General features: G+C 33.2%; 2 protein-coding genes and 1 long non-coding RNA gene across 6 annotated transcripts; 2 read left to right on the top strand and 1 right to left on the bottom strand.

Annotated features, from left to right (window-relative positions):
- The first annotated feature begins 2,915 nt into the window (after positions 1–2,915).
- Positions 2,916–4,731, top strand: LOC124455709. Its single transcript, XR_006951994.1, has 4 exons — positions 2,916–2,934; positions 3,190–3,365; positions 3,599–3,783; positions 4,389–4,731. It is a non-coding gene; the product is annotated as an uncharacterized LOC124455709 (long non-coding RNA).
- A 4,157-nt stretch (positions 4,732–8,888) lies between these two features.
- LOC124455707 (sortilin-related receptor-like) lies at positions 8,889–12,241 on the top strand. Its single transcript, XM_047006347.1, has 5 exons — positions 8,889–8,914; positions 9,473–9,702; positions 9,962–10,137; positions 11,167–11,345; positions 11,895–12,241. The coding sequence occupies exons 2-5, from the start codon at positions 9,489–9,491 to the stop codon at positions 12,103–12,105; spliced, it is 780 nt and encodes a 259-aa protein (XP_046862303.1). The 5' UTR covers positions 8,889–8,914; positions 9,473–9,488; the 3' UTR covers positions 12,106–12,241.
- Positions 12,242–14,277: 2,036 nt separating this feature from the next.
- On the bottom strand, positions 14,278–18,540 carry LOC124455689 (coagulation factor V-like). 4 transcript variants are annotated; one of them, XM_047006325.1, is made up of 4 exons: positions 18,478–18,540; positions 17,710–18,235; positions 15,707–16,026; positions 14,278–14,524 (listed from the first exon to the last, which is right to left on the bottom strand). In XM_047006325.1, exons 2-4 carry the CDS (start codon positions 17,849–17,851, stop codon positions 14,387–14,389), a joined length of 600 nt encoding a protein of 199 aa, XP_046862281.1. In that variant the 5' UTR covers positions 17,852–18,235; positions 18,478–18,540; the 3' UTR covers positions 14,278–14,386. The 4 variants fall into 4 exon arrangements, with proteins under 4 accessions (XP_046862281.1, XP_046862283.1, XP_046862282.1 ...); XM_047006327.1 differs by having other exon boundaries at positions 17,710–17,894; positions 18,478–18,536; XM_047006326.1 differs by lacking the exon at positions 18,478–18,540 and having other exon boundaries at positions 17,710–17,894; positions 18,020–18,354.
- Positions 18,541–18,608: the final 68 nt, after the last annotated feature.

Raw genomic sequence — 18,608 nt, 5'->3', positions numbered from 1 at the left:
GCACACATCACAGTCTTTAGCAACAAGACTTGATGTTATGTATCCTATTTATTTCGGAATAAAACTTTAACAAATTATCTTGTATATTTCTTTCGACGTTGCGGCTATGGGCGAAGAATTTTGATGATTTGTACGCCTCATATATGCATGTATGCATGTTATAATCCTTTCAAAACATTGCATTTCAAAAGAACTTAACTATGCATATCTAAATTACCAATACCAATCTTTCATCAAAAATTTGTAAATGCATTTCTCTTTTTCAAAAGCACGTCACTTTTAGCGTCGCCTCGTGCACTTTCAGCAGCGCGTCAATAGCAACAGAGCTCTCTTCATAGACGCTTCAGAAGAAGACAGTTGGTCGAAGAACACTGAAGTATGTGCTTCTTATAACTAATTATATATGAAGTCAGAGATTTTGGCAATATTTTTAGAGATCCTTAAGTTATGCAACCGCAAAAGGCTTGATTTTCTTTCACAAAAAACTTTTGTTTGGCTTCGTGCTTGCCACAATTGTTTCAGGCGAACCTAAATGGCAACTATACTGTGTTATAATCAACTTCAAAAATTGCTGCGCAATTTTTTATTCAGATTTGTACACTTGGTCACTATGAAAGACGAATTTTATGTAGAGTTCTAGGAAATTTGTTATCAGGGCTTTGCATTGCACAATGTTACGAAGTGGTTTTTATTTTCCGAACCTAAAAATGGCGTATAAATCATTCTTTGCTATTTTGGAGAGTTTATCGTATGCACTTTGCTGTGCCAGTTCTTAGTGAAACACAAAAGCACTCGAGTAGATACTTCAAATACCGTTTTAAAAATCACTGTAATTTAAAAATGCCAATAAGTGCAGTGTATATACATTAAAGCTGCTCTTTTGTATAGAAACTTTGCTACGATTATGAGCGTGTTTAAATTTTTCATCGCAACTCTAACACTGATGGCTCAGGCACAAGCCGTTATTTCCATCAGAGTATTCAGAAGACGATATAGAAATCCGTATAGATACGTCACAAAATGTAAACCGCAAACCGAGAAATGTGTTTTTATTCAGATTTGTACACTTGAACACTGACGAATTTTTATCAAAAGCTCTGGAAAATTTGTTGTTAGGGCCAATGCTTAAAGCCTTAAATGTTAAAGTGTTGTGGAGTGGGTTGGGGTGAATAGAAGAAATTTAAAGAATGAGGTTGCCACCAGTGGCGTGCGGTGACCGAATTTAATAGGCAAGCGCTGACAGTGATTCCACAATGCATTCAGTCATGTTGTACAGGTGTCGTGAAAATACCGAATGTAGAAGTAGAACATAAAAGGATGAAAATTCCTATGCTATATATTTTATAGGAACATCAATCTTATTTATACCTTACATCAGTTACATGATATCTACCGGATACAAATATCAAAACTACTACGCAAAAGGAAGCTCTTGTCAATATCATAATCTTGTATTACATGCTACAGATAATATCTTCTACATACATAAATTGCAAGACAATAGGCGCGAAATGTATTGTAGCAGTCGTGATTATAACAATTAAGAACAGCCAGTTTCGCGAACAAAATTGGCACGGTGTGTTACAAACTGAGGCCATGGCGTTTTTTAATGTTTATATTTTGGTATAATGACGTCATGGCAACGTGTTCTCCCGTTCTTCAAAATGTGTCTGGCACTGACTCGTACGTTTCAGAATATCGGAGAGTCGTGTTTATTATTTAGTATCTTGTACCTTTTATTTTTAGTCATTAATTTACGAATTCAACGACACAAGACTGACAAGAGCATAGTGTTTTGGTCATAATGCTAGTCATACTTTACCACAACACACGTTTGCGTGCATTTCGATATCTCTGCAGACTGCGGCCCTGCTTGTTTACGCACATTGTGCGCAGAAAATAATAAAATAACCAGTAAAGCACCTACTACTTTGAATTAGAAATCAGAACATTACCTTTCGCTCTCAGTCATCTTTTAATAAACGATAACATTAACAGCGTGAATAATTCGGATGTCCAATGTGTTGAATATACGAATATTATTCGCGCGCTGATATGTGTTTAAAATTGCGAGCGTATAAGACTGTTGACCAATCGCTATCAAGCGGCGCCCTTAGAAGCGCCGCTTGCCTTTTCTCGATATTTCTCGAATAAGAAGCCTCCAAATTTAGATTAACGCATGCGCAAATGTTCAAATTGAGCTCCGAAGGCAAGCGCGCTTGCCTTGGTTAATAAATAAGAAATTTTTAAGGTGTATTTAATCCACTTGACTCATCTTAAAAGTGTGGCAAAGTGAAACCGAAAACCACGACAGTAAATCACGTATAAATAGCAAGCATTTCAACTGTAAAGACAATTTAGACAAAAGATTTCATTGACATTGTTTAGAACAGAAAAATTTAAACTGATTTTGCTCAGAGATTGATCCAAAAAATTTTTGTTCGGTAAAATGCTTAGGCAAGCGCTTTGCCTACGCTTGCATGACCGCACGCCACTGGTTGCCACATTGCGATATTAAGAATGACGCATAAGAAATCATTCTTTGCTAATTTGAAGTGTTTATTTATATGCACTTAGTTTTTTCAGTTCTGTGACACACACAAATCACTCGCAACATACTTTAAACATAATTTTTAAAAATTACTGCAATTCGAAAATGCTAACATGTGCAGTGTACATACATTAAAACTGCTCTGTTTTTGTAGAAATTTCGCTACGATTATGAGTGCAATTAAAACTGTCATCGCAACTCTGACACTGATTGTTCTGGTACAATCCGTGATTTCCATCAAATTGTTCAGAATACGACATAGAAATCCGTATAGATACGTCACAAGATGTAAACCGCAAACCGAGAAATGTGTTTTCTCAGATGCGGCAGATTTTCAAGAACTGCCCGTCTGCCGTTTAGTTACAGTTATGCTTGCTGCACTGGTAAGATATATTTTCTGATTGTATAAAGCCACGTTGTTTACTTTTGATCAAGGACTAATTCAATAAGCTGTGCAACGACTGTGGAACATTAGGGGGAGGTGCATACTAGTATGAGAGCATACTCTATATGTAGGACAGTGCTTTTGACCCCTCATCATAGCTTAGCGCATCATGCTATGTATAGTTTTATTTCAAGGATACATTATGACGTTTTGTTCAATCATTCACTGATTTTGTAACCCATTTATTTCTCAGGAAGATTATATGACGAAAGGAATTATGTTTGTGTCCGTTACCGCTACGGTCGTTATTCAAGAATCGTTTTGCAAAGATGTAATCCATGTCGCCAATTTAGATGTGCCAGTGGAGAATGTACATTGAAACGATGGCGATGCAATAACGTGAAAGATTGTACTGATGGAAGTGATGAGGTAGATACAAAACAAATCTATTTTTATGTTTATATTTCATAAAGGCCAAACAATTGCTAAAAAAGCTACGGTAGGCATCACAATTCTCTTTAAGAACATTTTAAGGAAAATCATTTTGTGTCAACTCGTTGTTAATCATAGATGGCATTAATTTCATTTGTGTTTCTTACATTATTAAAGACATATTGAAGTCTTACTTTGCGCTGTTTAAACAAGTGCTGTCGTCTGTTTAGGTTGGTTGTCGTAAGTGCCGTCGTAGATCATATCTGTTTGCTTGCAGAAGTGTAAAAAAATGCGTTCATAAAAGCAGAGTTTGTGACAAAATCAACAATTGTGCAGATGGATCTGATGAAGTTGGATGTCCAACTCCACTTGGCAACAAATGTGGACCAAACTCCTATCGTTGCCGAAATAACAAGTAATGTCTCTGCTTATTTTAAGTCATTTGCAGGAATATGCACATGCACGTGAATGAAATTTCAAATTTGAAGTTGGGTATAAAATGCTGAAGGCCATTTCCTGCGATTACTTCATATGCCTTTTTTAGTCAGCTTTATAGGTGCATTACTCAAGAGAAAAGTTAATGAGAACATTCAATTTGTGAGAAGAAAACAAAAAATTGATGCAAGTCTACCAGTATTGCTGATGTTAAAAACACTAATTGAATCGCCTCTATTTTAGCATGCAACCTTTTGAATATTTACAAAACTGGCGCACATGTCTTAAATGAGTTGCTCTTCAAGACATCAGCATATAATCTTCTCTCTTGATGTATTTTATTTAAGAAATAAAAGATGTTTACTGTGTTTGCACAGGCTTATGCAAACTGAGTAGACCTTTGGGAGAACTTGAGAGCAGATCAGTGCAAGCCCGAGACCAAAGGTCGAAGGTTGCACCGGCTCGAGAGTTAGCTGCTACCCCTTGCGGAGAATTTATTTCCAGCACGCCATTGACCTGAATTAAATTCAAGAGAAGTTTAAACCGTGTAAATTGAATATAATATTATGTATGTTTTTGTTGCAGGTGTATTCACTGGAGATTTGCATGCAATGGTTATAATAACTGTGGAGATTGGTCTGATGAAAAGGTTATTTCTGTAAAAGGTATGGCCTTCTGAGACGTCGTTGTCGTGGAAAATTAGGTAAAAAACGAGACGAAATTCCCAATGATGAAGTGAGCAATGATGAAGTGAGCAATGGTGGGGATGGTGAAACAGGAACTACTTCCGGCTGAATTTGAGAACTCGCTTATACTCAGGATGAGGTAGTTTCACAATTACTTTGCATTAGCGTGTAGTTTATTGATTGACTTGTAACTTTTTTTTGGCAAGTTAATCGTTATCTCAAATAAATACCTGCAAAAATAATGGTGTGTGAACTAAGCTCAAGAAAACAATCAAAACTTTATCTCGGTATCCCATAATGACAACATGTGGAAAACAGAAACCTTACTAACTAGACAGAACATTTCCATATCTTGATTATTTCACTTATCCGGTGTCATGCGCAATTGCAAAGTTCTTGTCACCATGGCGTAAATTCTTTGTCGACAGACGAAAGACTTTCTTCTACTAACACCTAAAGTCTTAATCAAAGCTTCTATTGCATTATATTTTAATTGCAATATAAGAACAATTTTGTTCCTTGCTGTTTTCAAGAATACTGTTTTTGGATTACAAGTTAATCCTTTCGACTGTACTTAACCTATTTTAAGTGATTCACAATGCCTACTCATTTGTTATTTCTTTTCTATTAAGTCGTCATTGTAGTGCAGGCCAACATTTTTAATGCTATTAACGTGTATTGTGCTTAGAATCTGCATAATGAAATTTGCTTCAATTAAAGGAATTTTACACACTATCAAGTAACGTGTGTTACCTTATGTCTTTCTTACAAAAAAAAAGCTCGCAACACAACATCAACATTCTTTTAGAAGTTAGTCTAGCCAGGTATTTCATGTTACAGTGACAAGCGTCATTATGTATGAGTCAAAACCAAGTAGCCTCACGACGACGAAAGTTTTTAGTGCATGTTATAATTTATCGTACTATAATGCTTATGTTGTAAAAACCACGTAATGTGCTATATTGATAAAGAGGCAAATGAGAACAGCTCAAAATTTATCTACTCATGCGTAGATGGTGATGATCTTCACCAATAGAAGGCTATGAACAACGTTAACCTTAGGCAGCATGTCTAATATATATACTAACCTATTGAAGCCAGAGGAGGAACCACTAGTTATGAAATAAGTTATTATTTCTTATTGGTGTAGCTTACATTAACGTTTTGGTACTTTAAATATCCTGATGTAATCCAATCAAACAATTTTTTACTGGCAAGAAGTTTTTTTAAGCTTGCGTAAGTTAGTAAATTAGAATTATTTCCTCGATTTTTTTTGAAACAACTTTGTTGAAAATTTGAACTTGCACAAATTTTTTCTAAAAGCTTCTCTCTGCGGTTGATTTTTATTTCGTTCTTACGCGTATAATACCACAATGTGTAAAATGAAAAACTATTCACCCTGATCGAATGAATATAAATTAGAAGAGCTTATTCGATTTTTAACGAGCTGCAAAATGACAAGCACCCCATTTAAAAGAATTTTAATCGGTGATCAATGCGTAATTACAAAAATCATGACGATCTTAACACCAAGCATACACAATATTACCTGGGAAGACAAACAAATATTGCCACGTCTTAAATAATCTTATTGCGAGGGAATAAATTGATCGTCACGACCAAACTCAACATTCAGTGCATGCTACTATTGAACATTTTGAAATACCTATAAATATTGACTGAACTAATATTGAATTAATATAAATGAAATACTTATGTTATATTATGTTAATATTTTGTTTCAATGTTGAATAAATTATATGAACTGCTGTTTAAATGGTGAGAAAATCCTTCATGTGCAATAGCGGTGAGCCTTTAGAAAGCTTTCATCATCGTTTCTGCTTCTTTCTTATTATGTTGAATTATTATAATCATTAACCAAGTATACAGCATGCACGCCAAATATTGAAGACAGGCTGTCGAAATCATGTTTACAAATGATGTTACTTGATAATTGTTCAACATCCACCATTAGGAAATGATTGTGTTTCCACTAAAAGAATTTAAATATTTTAAGACAAACTGGTGCAGTTTAAACTGCTATCTTCAGTCAGCGATAAACAGTATTGTATCTAATAAACAAAAAATAAACTTGCTAAAATGAAGCTTGAACAACAAATAAACTTGATAAATGAATCATTTATTACTTATTTGCTGCATTTATTTCATTACTCATTTGTTGTAGGTCTTTGAACTAAGATCGATTGACAGCTAAAAACAGTCTCATGAACATATGAATAATGATAAGTTTTAACAAAATAAATATTATATATAACTTTGCTGTTAGCTTTCGTTGTTCTATTTTCCGTATTATATATGGCAATAAGAATTTATTTTTGTCGTTGAGAATTAACCATTCATGAAGTAGAACTAATTAATTTTTGTTATTTAGCTATTGAATTAATTAAACTTGCACATAGAGCAGTCTGATTTATTTTTTTTATTAAAAGCTTCTATAGAAAGTTGTTCAGCTAATTTAGTTTACACGGCAAACGATATTTTCTACCCAATAATGTACAATTTCACTTTTAAAATATCGAACAGTTGACAAATTAAAATATGGAGCAGAGTAAATTCAAGGTTCGTAATGGCATGTTTATGCATGTGCATTGTTGCAGAAATAGAGAAACAAGAGCAGTTGATGATTCTGTTTTTGGCAATCATTTATTAAGCAGAATTAATTTAAATGCTATAAATTTCGACAACTATAGACGGTGGTCAAAGTCGCTATAACGATTTACTGTTTTGTATAGGGATTAAGTATACCGATGTGAAACAAATAATATCATGCAGATGCTGTTGATATTTCTGTCTTTTTGACATCAATTCATGAAGAAGAACTAACCTAAGTTTCACAGTGATTGACATAACAGTTTTCTATTATGCATGGGGATCAACTATGCCTGTCTGAAATGGTTGGAAATCATTTCTATTTTCGCGACATTTTAAGTGAAAGAGGTCGTTGTGTAAATAATACAGGACACCTTTAGAAAGCTGTTCAATCTTAGGCACAAGCTTTAAGAAGATTTGATGCAGTATTTACTTTTTTAAGTTTACTTGCATTCATGCAATTTCACATCGTGGCTATATTTAGTTTCATTTTCGGAGTTTTATGGAAAGTTTCATTATCGCATCAAGTCGTGTCTCCTACTAAGCGCTAGGATAACTTTCTTTAATTCTTTTGTTCTGCCCCTTTTTGACTACGGCGATATAATATAGGGAGACCGGGGCAGCACTACACTTATGACAGATCTACAGATCCTTCACAATAAGGCTGCGCAAATCATTTTAGATCTTCCCCCTACTGCTTCCGCGAGGAGATGCACTTTCAAGGCTCCGTTGGAAACCTCTAGAAAGGTGGAGAGCTGAGCATCGTGCTATTTTCATGTTTAAGGTAGTTAATAACCTTTTTATGCACACTTTTCACTGCTGTTAGAACAGTAACTATCATAACTATAATACACGATCAAAGCGAAATATCCGCAAATCATTCGCAGACAGAAGATGGGGGCACTGGATAACAATAAATTTTGCAGCGGACGTTTGGAATGCCTTACCCCTTTCCATAAGAGATGTGCCCACCTTAAGCCAATTTAAGCGTGGTATCAAAAAAGCACTATTTTAATTAGTTTCGTTTTTAGCATGTTAATTTTCAAATGATGTAGTTTTATCTTCATATTTTTCGATTTGTATTCTTTTTCTTTTTATTTTTAAGTAGTTATATTATATTTAGTTACTTTTTAGAGGACCCCTCTGTAAACCACTTTTTAGTGATGTTGGCATCCTCAATAAAGATTAGCTATTATTATTATTATTATCTGTATTAACACTGATTAATCAAGTAATAAATCTTGTTTAAAAAAATCAATGTCTTCTGTTTCAGTTTGTCCATTTGCTCCGTCAAATATATGTTTCTCCAGTTCTTGCACGTAAACTTGATTAATTATAGTCCGTTTACGTTTTGATTAAGTTCACTTAGACTTTTAACAACGATTTGATTACATCTTTTTCATCAATTTCCGATGTAGCATTACCTAAGAAAATTAATGCTCTTTAATTGTTCGACATCATGTCGTCAAAGGGTGGTCAATACGGCACACATCACAGTCTTTAGCTACAAGACTTGATGTTATGTATCCTATTTATTTCTGCATAACACTTTACTAAATTATCTTGTATATTTCTTTCGACGTTGCGGCTATGGACGAAGAATTTTGATGATTTGAGAGCCTCATGCATGTATGCATGTTATAATCCTTTGAAAACATTGCATTTCAAAAGAACTTTCCAATTCCAATCTTTCATCAAAAATTTATAAATGCATTTCTTTCTTCAAAAGCACGTCACTTATACCAGCGCGTCTATAGCAACAGAGCACTCTGGATAGACGCTGCAGAAGAGAACAGTTGGTCGAAGAACACTCAAGTATGTGCTTCTTATAACTAATTTTATATGAAATCAGAGCTTGTGGCAATATTTATAAAGATCTTTACGTTATACAACCGCAAAAGTCTTGATTTTCTTTCACAAAAATTTTGTTTGGCTTCGTGCTTGCCCCACAAGTGTTTCAGATGAACCTATATGGTAATTTTACTGTGTCTACTGCAAACTGCTGCGCAATTTTTTATTCAGATTTGTACACTTGATCACTATGACAGACGAATTTTTATGGAGAGTACTAGGAAATTTGTTATCAGGGCTTTGGATGTTATAATGCTGTGAAGTGTGGTGGGGTTGATATAAAAGGTTAAAGAAAGAAACAAAAAAAACAAATTAAGGTTTTTATGTTTCGAACTTAAAAAATGGCGTATAAATCATTTTTTGCTATTTTGGAGAGTTTATCGTATGCACTTTGCTGTGCCAGTTCTTTGTGAAACACAAAAGCACTCGAGTAGATACTTCAAATACCGTTTTAAAAATCACTTTAATTTAAAAATGCCAATAACTGAAGTGTATATACATTAAAACTGCTCTTTTGTATAGAAACTTTGTTACGATTATGAGTGTGTTTAAATTTTTCATCGCAACTCTAACACTGATCGTTCTGGCACAAGCCGTTATTTCCATCAGAGTATTCAGAAGACGATATAGAAATCCGTATAGATACGTCACAAAATGTAAACCGCAAACCGAGAAATGTGTTTCTCTCAGATGCAGCAGATTTTCAAGAACTGTCCGTCTGCCGTTTAGTTACAGTTATGCCTGCTGCACTGGTAATATATACTTTATATAAAGTCATGTTTAAATATTAATCAAGTTAATACAAACTTAATAAGTTATGAAGGGATTGTAGAGTGTTTTAAAAATGTGGGGATAGATGCGTATACATAATAGCATATAGTGCTATTATGTATACGCATCTATGTATAATGTATAATCCCTCAGCTAATTATGTATAGTTTTATTTCAAGAATAAATTACGACGTTTTTGTTCAATCAATCATTGACTTTCTTAACGAATCTATTTCTCAGGAAGATTATATGATGAAAGGAATTATGTCTGTGTCCGTTACCGATACGGTCGTCATACAAGAATCGTTTTGCAAAGATGTAATCCTTGTCGCCAATTTAGATGTGCCAGTGGAGAATGTACATTAAAACGATGGCGATGCAATAACGTGAAAGATTGTACAGATGGAAGTGATGAGGTAGCTATTTTATCATTAGTGTCTAGTTCAATATTTATAATAAAACCTCTATGAGTTGGCATAGCAACAATACTCGTGAGTAGTATGGATTTTTCTCGCCTTATTTCAAGAAAATTAAAATATCACAAAAAATTTCGCTGGAAAATAGTCTATTCAACAGTTTCGGGTTTATTATTTGAAATGCTTGCAGCTAATACCATGTAGCATATTCGCGTAAATTTAAGTACAAGCGGTTCATCAATCATTCTATGCTTATCGTTATCAAGCTATTAGAAGTTACTGAAATCAGTACAAAGAATATGTTAAGAACGGCTCAATTTTAACCATATATATAGGATTAGGAAAGAAAATGCTTTTAATAAGAGTATAAAGCTCATAATTCTCGTCTTACTTGAAAATAGATTCAAAAAATTTTTCTTCCTTTTTATACCCATGCATAAAAATAGCAATATAATATAAATAATGCATATCGGTTTATTTTGAATAGCTGAAAATCGTGTTTACATTAGTTGGGCTAAATTTTAAAAGATTTTAAAATAATCTTTAAAATACTAGAAGAAAAATATCTATTTATCTTCTTATTTCAAGCAACCATCTTTAGTTTGATCAGTTTTAAAACTTTTCACACGCATAAAACGCTTTATATACGTTTTAGATTTTGAAATTTTGTAAGGGAGGGAACAATTACTATAAAAGACAGCACATTTTTTTCAGAACATTTTAAAGAAAATAATTTTGTGTCAACTCGTTGTAAATTTTAGATGGAATTTATTTCACATTTGATAGTTGCATTATTAAAGAAATACAAATGTCTTATACATTGTGCTGTTCATTAAAGGCTGTCGTCTGTTTATGTTGGAAATCATAAATACCGTGGTAGAACATATTTTTTTGCTTGCAGAATTGTAAATAATGAAATTTAAAATAGCCAATTTTAAGGGAGCTACTTAAATTTTTTTATGTATTTTATGTTTGTTTATTACATTAATGCTTAAGTTGAGCATTGTTCAATACTTCATGTCTGTTTAGGTTGGTTGTCCTCGGTGCATACCTAATTTCTTCACTTGCAGAAGGACAAGACAATGCATTAAAAAAAGGAGAGTTTGTGACAAAATAAACAATTGTGCAGATGGATCTGATGAAGTTGGATGTCCAACTCCACTTGGCAACAAATGTGGACCAAACTCCTATCGTTGCAGAAATAACAAGTAATGTCTCTGCTTATTTTTAAGACATTTGCAGGAATTTAAAGTGCATATCCATGTGAATGAAATTCCAAATTCTAAGTTGGGTATGCTGAAGGTCATTTCCTGATATTATTTTTTAGTGCTGTACACACCTTTATTTTTCCAGTCAGCTTTAAATAGATTCATTGCACAAGAGAATGGTCAATAAAAAAGGAAATTTTGTCAAAAGAGATCCAAGAGACCAAAAAGCCTATCGACATTCTTTCAATGCAAGTGTACGAAAATGGCTGTTGTAAAAAACATCTTTTGAAACGCCTTTATTTTGGCAAGCAATCTTTTTAATATTCGCAAACCTGCCGCAAAGGTGAAAGGCACTTTGTTCGTTATGACAATAAAATTAATTCAAACGCTTCCTTATTTTGCTCTCTCAAAAAATTTTCCTTGTAAATGATCTTACAGTTTTTTCCTTGAATTTTATCTTAATTTTTTTGATTGTTAAAGGCGAGCAAATTGCACTAAATATAAGTGAAACGCAAATTAAAAAAATAAAAATTCCTTATTTTGTTACAGGTGCATTCTATGGAGACTTGCATGCAATGGTTATAATAACTGTGGAGATTGGTCTGATGAAAAAGGTTATTTCTGTAAAAGGTATGGACTTCTGAGACGTCGTCGTCGTAGAAGATTAGGTAAAAAACGAGACGAAATTCCCAATGATGATGTGAGCAATGATGAAGTGAGCAATGGTGGTGATGGTGAAACAGGAACTACTTCCGGCTGAATGTTTGATTTAAGAACTCGTTCCCCCATAATATGATTGTAGTTTTTTATTTATTTTACATTAGCTTGCACTTTTATTAATTTACTTGTAATCTTTTTTGGAAGTTAATAAATATCTCAAATAAATTCCCACAAAATTTTATGTATGAAATTAGCTCGAGAAAACAATGAAATTATTTTATCTCGGACCTGTGTATTCATATAAACAACATAGTCAAGCTGTCGACGCTTGAAATATAATCGATCATGACAACAGTAAACCGACTTTCACACCATTATACAAATGATTGCCAGTAGATTTTTAAAGATTTACAGGGACTGTGGAACATTTAAGTAATAAGACAATGAAATTAATTGTTCTTCTAACACGTATTCATGATTGATTTGCAAATTCTCTTTGATTGATTGAATGATTTTAATTGGTTGAGTTCAGATTGGTTTGCACAGACTATTGCAAACATAGCCATAGATTAATTACTGCATGCATTTTACTCTTTTTATTTTTAATGATAATTTGGAGGGGGGAGCTCATATTTATATACTCATATGTTGGAATTTGAGCATTAGCTAAAATTGGAGTTAATTCCAAAATTAAAGTAGCTACTACAGCTTCGATAATAAAAGACCAATGACAGATAATACAAAGAGTGGGAGACATTTGCTAAAGATGGTTCATGCAAATATAAGCAAATGATTTTCAAGACCATAAACTATCATTTCAGCCATCTAATTTGCACTATCGCAGTAAATAATTTAATAAAGAGGTGATTGAATTTTTGAAAAAAAAACTCTACAACAATCTCTCTAACTATAAGGTTTCTTTGGGTTCAAAACTAAAGACGAAAAACTACTTTATTTGATTTGGAAAATTGAGCTTGTTTTTAGAAACATTAGTTTTGAAAAAAATTTTATTCAGAAATAGTCAATAACCTCAGACCTCAAAGTTTCCTTTTACAGAGTATCGTTTGTTACATTTTTATAAGAACATGCTTAGTCTGAAGATCAGTATCATTGTTTTATGTGGGTATTATTGAGTACAAAGTAATGGCTACATATAAATATGACAGTTAAGTCAGGGAGCTTCTAATATAATAATCTAATCATTGTTTCTCTTTCTCAGTCTCCACAACTGGAGTCTTTACTCCACGCATTTCCATCATTATGAAAAAGGGATTTTTATTAAAAATAATAAACCTTAAAACTTTTTTATGTCAAAACACAATGCGCCGTATAAAAATATGAAACAGATCTGTGAAAGCATCAGCAATGTTTACATTTTTTACCACGTGACATGCAAAACCACTTACACGTGCTTTCTTTGGTGTTGGGTTGCTCTACTTCTGATGCTACTTAGTTGCTCAATGGGGGACACTTGACTCGTGCTTCTGTTGAAAATTTCTGTTTAATCTGCAGAGTTTTCTAACATTAACAAGTTGCTATTATTTGTAGAGACTACATCCAAGAAAACTAAATTATCTTCATGGAAGACGTGTTGACAACAGCATTGAAATTCAAATTGGGAATCATTGTGAACAAAACTCGTTCATCGTTAGCAGCAAACTTGAAAAAGGGCGACATAAGTTTGTAATATGATAGTTGACAAGTTTGAAAATATTAATGAGAAACTAGATTCTCATGCAAGAAGCAAATTATTAGTTTTGTCAATTTTATGAAAGATGGAATGCAAATGTTAAAAAAAGTTATCGATGAGCGTTATCCATCGAAATCACTTGAAAGTGACAACTCCAAAATGATTTCTTCCTATGGCGGTGTCATATTAACGGAGTTTATAGCATATCCAAGGGGTCTCCATACTTTACAGCCAGAGGGCCACATGAACTTTCATCCAGCATGTTGAGGGCCGACGAATATGAAAAATTTCCACGTTATTCTTCAGCTTTTTAAATTTCGCAGTGTGCTTGAAACGGAAGTAGGAAGTTGGGAGAAAAATTGACGTTAGCCACTCTTGCTAGTTGGCTTGCGACATAACGTGAACTTTCTGAAAAAAGTTTATTTTGTTTAATAATATTACCATTTTTTCTGAAGTGCCTCTGCGGGCCGGATTGAGAAGCCCAACGGGCCGCATCTGGCCCGCGGGCCGTAGTTTGGAGACCCCTGGCATATCCTAACAAGTAATTTTGCTGAAATGGTAATTAAAAATAGCAAAAAGATGTTTTCACAACTACCATTTATTACAAAAATATGCCCAGCATGTTTTTACAATTGAAAAAACCAGAAAAGAAAATGTCGTTAAAGTACGCCATTTATCATTTTTAGAATTACTAGCAGCCATAATACTCAACTCTGAGGGTTGGATAAAAATAATAAGTATTACTATGAAGACGGATGAAGCGACTCTTTATTGGAGTTGAAAGGTAATTCTTGACAATGCCTGCTGTATTGCTGTTAGCCTGAAAGATCTATAAAACATACAAAAAAATTTTAAAGGTAGACATAGAAAGAGAAATCTTAGCTACAACATGTGATAATCTTCTTCAAATGTGATCTTATCATTACTATGCCACAAAATTTACACGTGCTAAATAACTAAAACATTGGCAGTGCATCAATAAATTTTTTATTATACAGAAAGACTAAAATTTTCCAACACAAGCTACTAGTGGATCAAACAAAACAGGCCTCCCGCACGAAAATAAAGAAAGTCATAAATATATTTTATTTTTCCTTCTTGAAAATATAAGCCATTTAGCCTAGTTTATCAAAATTTCAAGCAATTTGGATAACAACTTGAATTTTTAGCGTTTTCCCTAATCCAATAGAGTTTGCATCGGCAGGTAAAAGAAACCTTGGCTTTAAAAATTCTTCATATCATACTCAATCTCATTCAATAGTTGTTGGAGATTCGTTCGAGAGCACACGTTACTATTATGTTTAATAAAACCAAAACGACAGTCGAGTTTTCGCCAACAAATTATGATTGGTCACATTTTATAAATTTTCATTGAATAAAATATCAACATGGCGAAAAGGAAAATTCCAAAAAATTTTGAAATTGTAAAATAATTGAATTACCATGTAGCTAGTGTATACAACATATAGTATACAACATAAAGTATATATTTGTATGAAGATTAAAGAACAGGAGGAGCGGCAAAAATAGGTAGACTATGGAACAATTCACGTACATCAAAAGTTGTCCTCCATATAACGTTGATAATTTTGCCCTCTATTTGCCTGTAGTGCAGCACATTAATTTGAATGCAATTAATACACGATGCCGTTGTTCTTCATTCTTTCTTTTAGAACTACAAGCATTTTTTTACGTGAGCGTTATTATGCGCATATTTGTGCTAAATTATGCTGGTATAAGGCAATATCAGATATGAATGATCTCTGAACCTTAATTGTTTTTATCGTTTGTGTACCAGGCTATGTAAATGATAGATAAGATTTAATCCTAACTTTGTAATTTTATTGAACATGAGTTTTAAAAAATTCCAATTCTGAAGATCTCGTTTTTGTGAGTAGCCAATACGCATGCGCGGCTTTCCACCATGCTAATGAAGTGTCTAAAGGCTGCTGTTGATATTCGGTAGGTATCGGCATACTCTCTTTGCCTATCATTTCACTCGAGTTTATACCTTTATTGATCCATTTTCTTTGTAAGGTGACCAATTTTTTCCATCATTACTGTATGAAAAAGTATAAGTCTTCTGAAATCCGACCCCAATGCAAGATCCTTGAGTAGCTACCCCAGTTATTATTTTAACTTTACCAAAATCAACTTGATGCCAAGAGTTCATTCTGTTTCTTGCAGCTGGAGCCCAAGAACACTTTGATGAACTTCTTCTCAATCGAGCAAATGGCGCTAGATACTTATCACTAGACACTGATGACGCAGTTATGGCCCTATCTGGTATGTTACCATTTTCCATTCCTAGTGGCTTTGGATTCTTGCAGACTGCAATAAAAGAAATTGAGACGTTCAATGTTATACATATTGCTGTAGTCTGAACCTTGTATAAATGATAATTTTCTACAAAAGCAAGGCCTAAAGCATTTGTGAAATTGTAAAGTATATTGATGACACTATATTGTACATCACAATTGGCATTTAAAACACTGCCCAAGTATTGTATGGTGGATAGGTCTTAAAACGTCTTATAGAATGCATTGCATGTCTTTGGTACTTATTTTAAATATCATACTGTATTTATTGCACATTTTTAGAAATGTCATGTGAGGTACTTATAACATCCAAATCTTGTGGTAACATCACACACCTGCTCTTGGAAAAGAGGGCTGTGCAACTTCACATTGCATTGTAGAAGCAAAATGGCTATATGTGTATTTTTACTACAGGTCTCTTTGCACTGTAGAGCACGAGTATCTATATTGCAGCAGAAGGAGCCTCAATAAAGTCGCAAATAGACCTTTTGTATTTTTCCTTTTCAGCTTAATTTGTTATTAATGTCACATGTTTAGACAGAAAATTTTTCTAAGACGGCCAATTTTTTTTCCAACTTGATGTAACAGTATTATTTAATTACTCTGTGTCAAATACTAATTTTATGTTTTCTATTATTATAAACTGAAAAACCTATATTTCAAAATAAGAAGCAAATGTGTGGCGTTTTATAATGCTCTTTGATTTCTCCATTGCATAAAATACAAAGAAAAGATAGAGCTTTGAAATTAATTCCAATAATTTATTTGATATTGCCCACACTTTGTTCTTCCAACGCCTCTGATTTTCATACATGCAGAGCAGTAAATACATGGAAAAATAATTATCTTACACAGCATCAGCTCACTAAAATTGTGATTATAAATTCATCACCTATGACAATGTTATAAAGCCATTTTGAATTTGAAATTGTTAGCTGTAACTTGTCTTGCCAAACCCTTGATCTGCTACTGCATGAACATGCTTGTTTCATTTTATATTTCTATGGTAAAAATTTTATAACGTATACCAATATATATAAGCATATTTCTCACAATGCATGCGTTTTTACACTTTCTATCACTAACATATTGACATATTGTGTTTTGATTTTTATAAATTTAGAAATTACAAATAATAACTGTTAGCTACAGGGTAATCTGCGTAATGATTGCTAGCTCAATCATATTTTTGACTGATGCATACTTTTTAAAAAAAAATTCATCTAACAATCAAATACTATATGAAGTACTTTGTTTCAGTGGCATTTTCCTGTACAAAACATTTATAATTAAATCTTTAATAGGAAAAGTGACATAAAATAGCTTTACGTGCTGAATGTCAACTTTTATTAAATGATAGCTATCGCATCAAACTGGCAATGCAAAAGTCGTTACCTAAAACCATGCCTTATCTGATTTAAAATGTTTTTTCTAACGCACAGGTCAAACTCAATGTCTTAATATAGGCTTATCAAATTAGCTTTCAATCTGTTGCGGCTTAATGCGGGATATATGTTCTTCAACTCTAATATAAAGCTTTGGGTGCTACGGTTTTCTCTCATTGAGAAAAGTTGTCAAGGGGCAGAGCAAATAAAGAAAGCTGGACCCTCTTTGGAAAACAGCTATAAAGTTAATGATGAACGTTACCTTAGGTACAGCAAATCAAAAAATTATGTTACATTATAAGACTTTTAACCTGATAAGTTGAGACACCATGTGTTGTATGCTTTTCTTGCCTTAGCTAAATTTAATATGGCATTAGAGCATTGAGGATTGAGGCCAACTACACATACCACCTTTATGCAAGCAAGCAGGACAATGATCCATTTACACATCATGTTGAATGTCTCTTGAATTGTGTATACGTTCTTGAAAGTTGATCTTTTGATTTCATTCCATAAAAAAGTATATAAAAAAGTAGACAATTATAAATTAAATATATGTTTAGTTAACTTTATACATTTATTGAATGTCTCATTAATTATTGTGAATTTGTATACCGATACCTTATATTCCTCTAAAGAAGTCAGTGTATATTCATTGACACGGTCTCCCAGACCTCTGTCACCCCTTGTCATTGGACAGACTTCACCCGTCCCCCGCCCCTCCCAGTAGTTATGCTACTTATAAATTCACGAGGACAACAGATCACGCGAGTACTCGTAGATTTTTTCTATTGCTGCACAAAATATTGTAGTTTTAGAGCGACCATGTTGTTAACACTAAGAAAAAATCACAAATTTGGACTGTTTCACATGCTAATGTCCTGTATCAACGAAAATTCGATTTGAATCATCAAAGTAGCTAAATTGCAATTGTAGACATTTACGACATATTTGGCAAATTAAAACACGTTGTTTGTTGAAGACAATAACTTCAAACACAATTTAATTACATTCACGTTAAAAGTTTTTGTTCCACCGAAGATAAATGTATATACTTTTAAAAGATTGCACATACTTACGTTGTATTTTAACAGCTTTTCTTTTTTCAAATAGTTTAACCAATGAGTTCTGTCTCAACGTGATGACCTGTGTGTAATGACAAAAGTAATAAACGTGAAGGACATTTATAATTTCTGAAAATGACGAGCAG

The sequence above is a fragment of the Xenia sp. Carnegie-2017 genome, unplaced genomic scaffold, assembly GCF_021976095.1.
Source record: "Xenia sp. Carnegie-2017 unplaced genomic scaffold, XeniaSp_v1 HiC_scaffold_4, whole genome shotgun sequence".
Taxonomy (NCBI): Eukaryota; Metazoa; Cnidaria; class Anthozoa; order Malacalcyonacea; family Xeniidae; genus Xenia; species Xenia sp. Carnegie-2017.
This window is presented reverse-complemented; position numbering and strand designations above follow the sequence as displayed.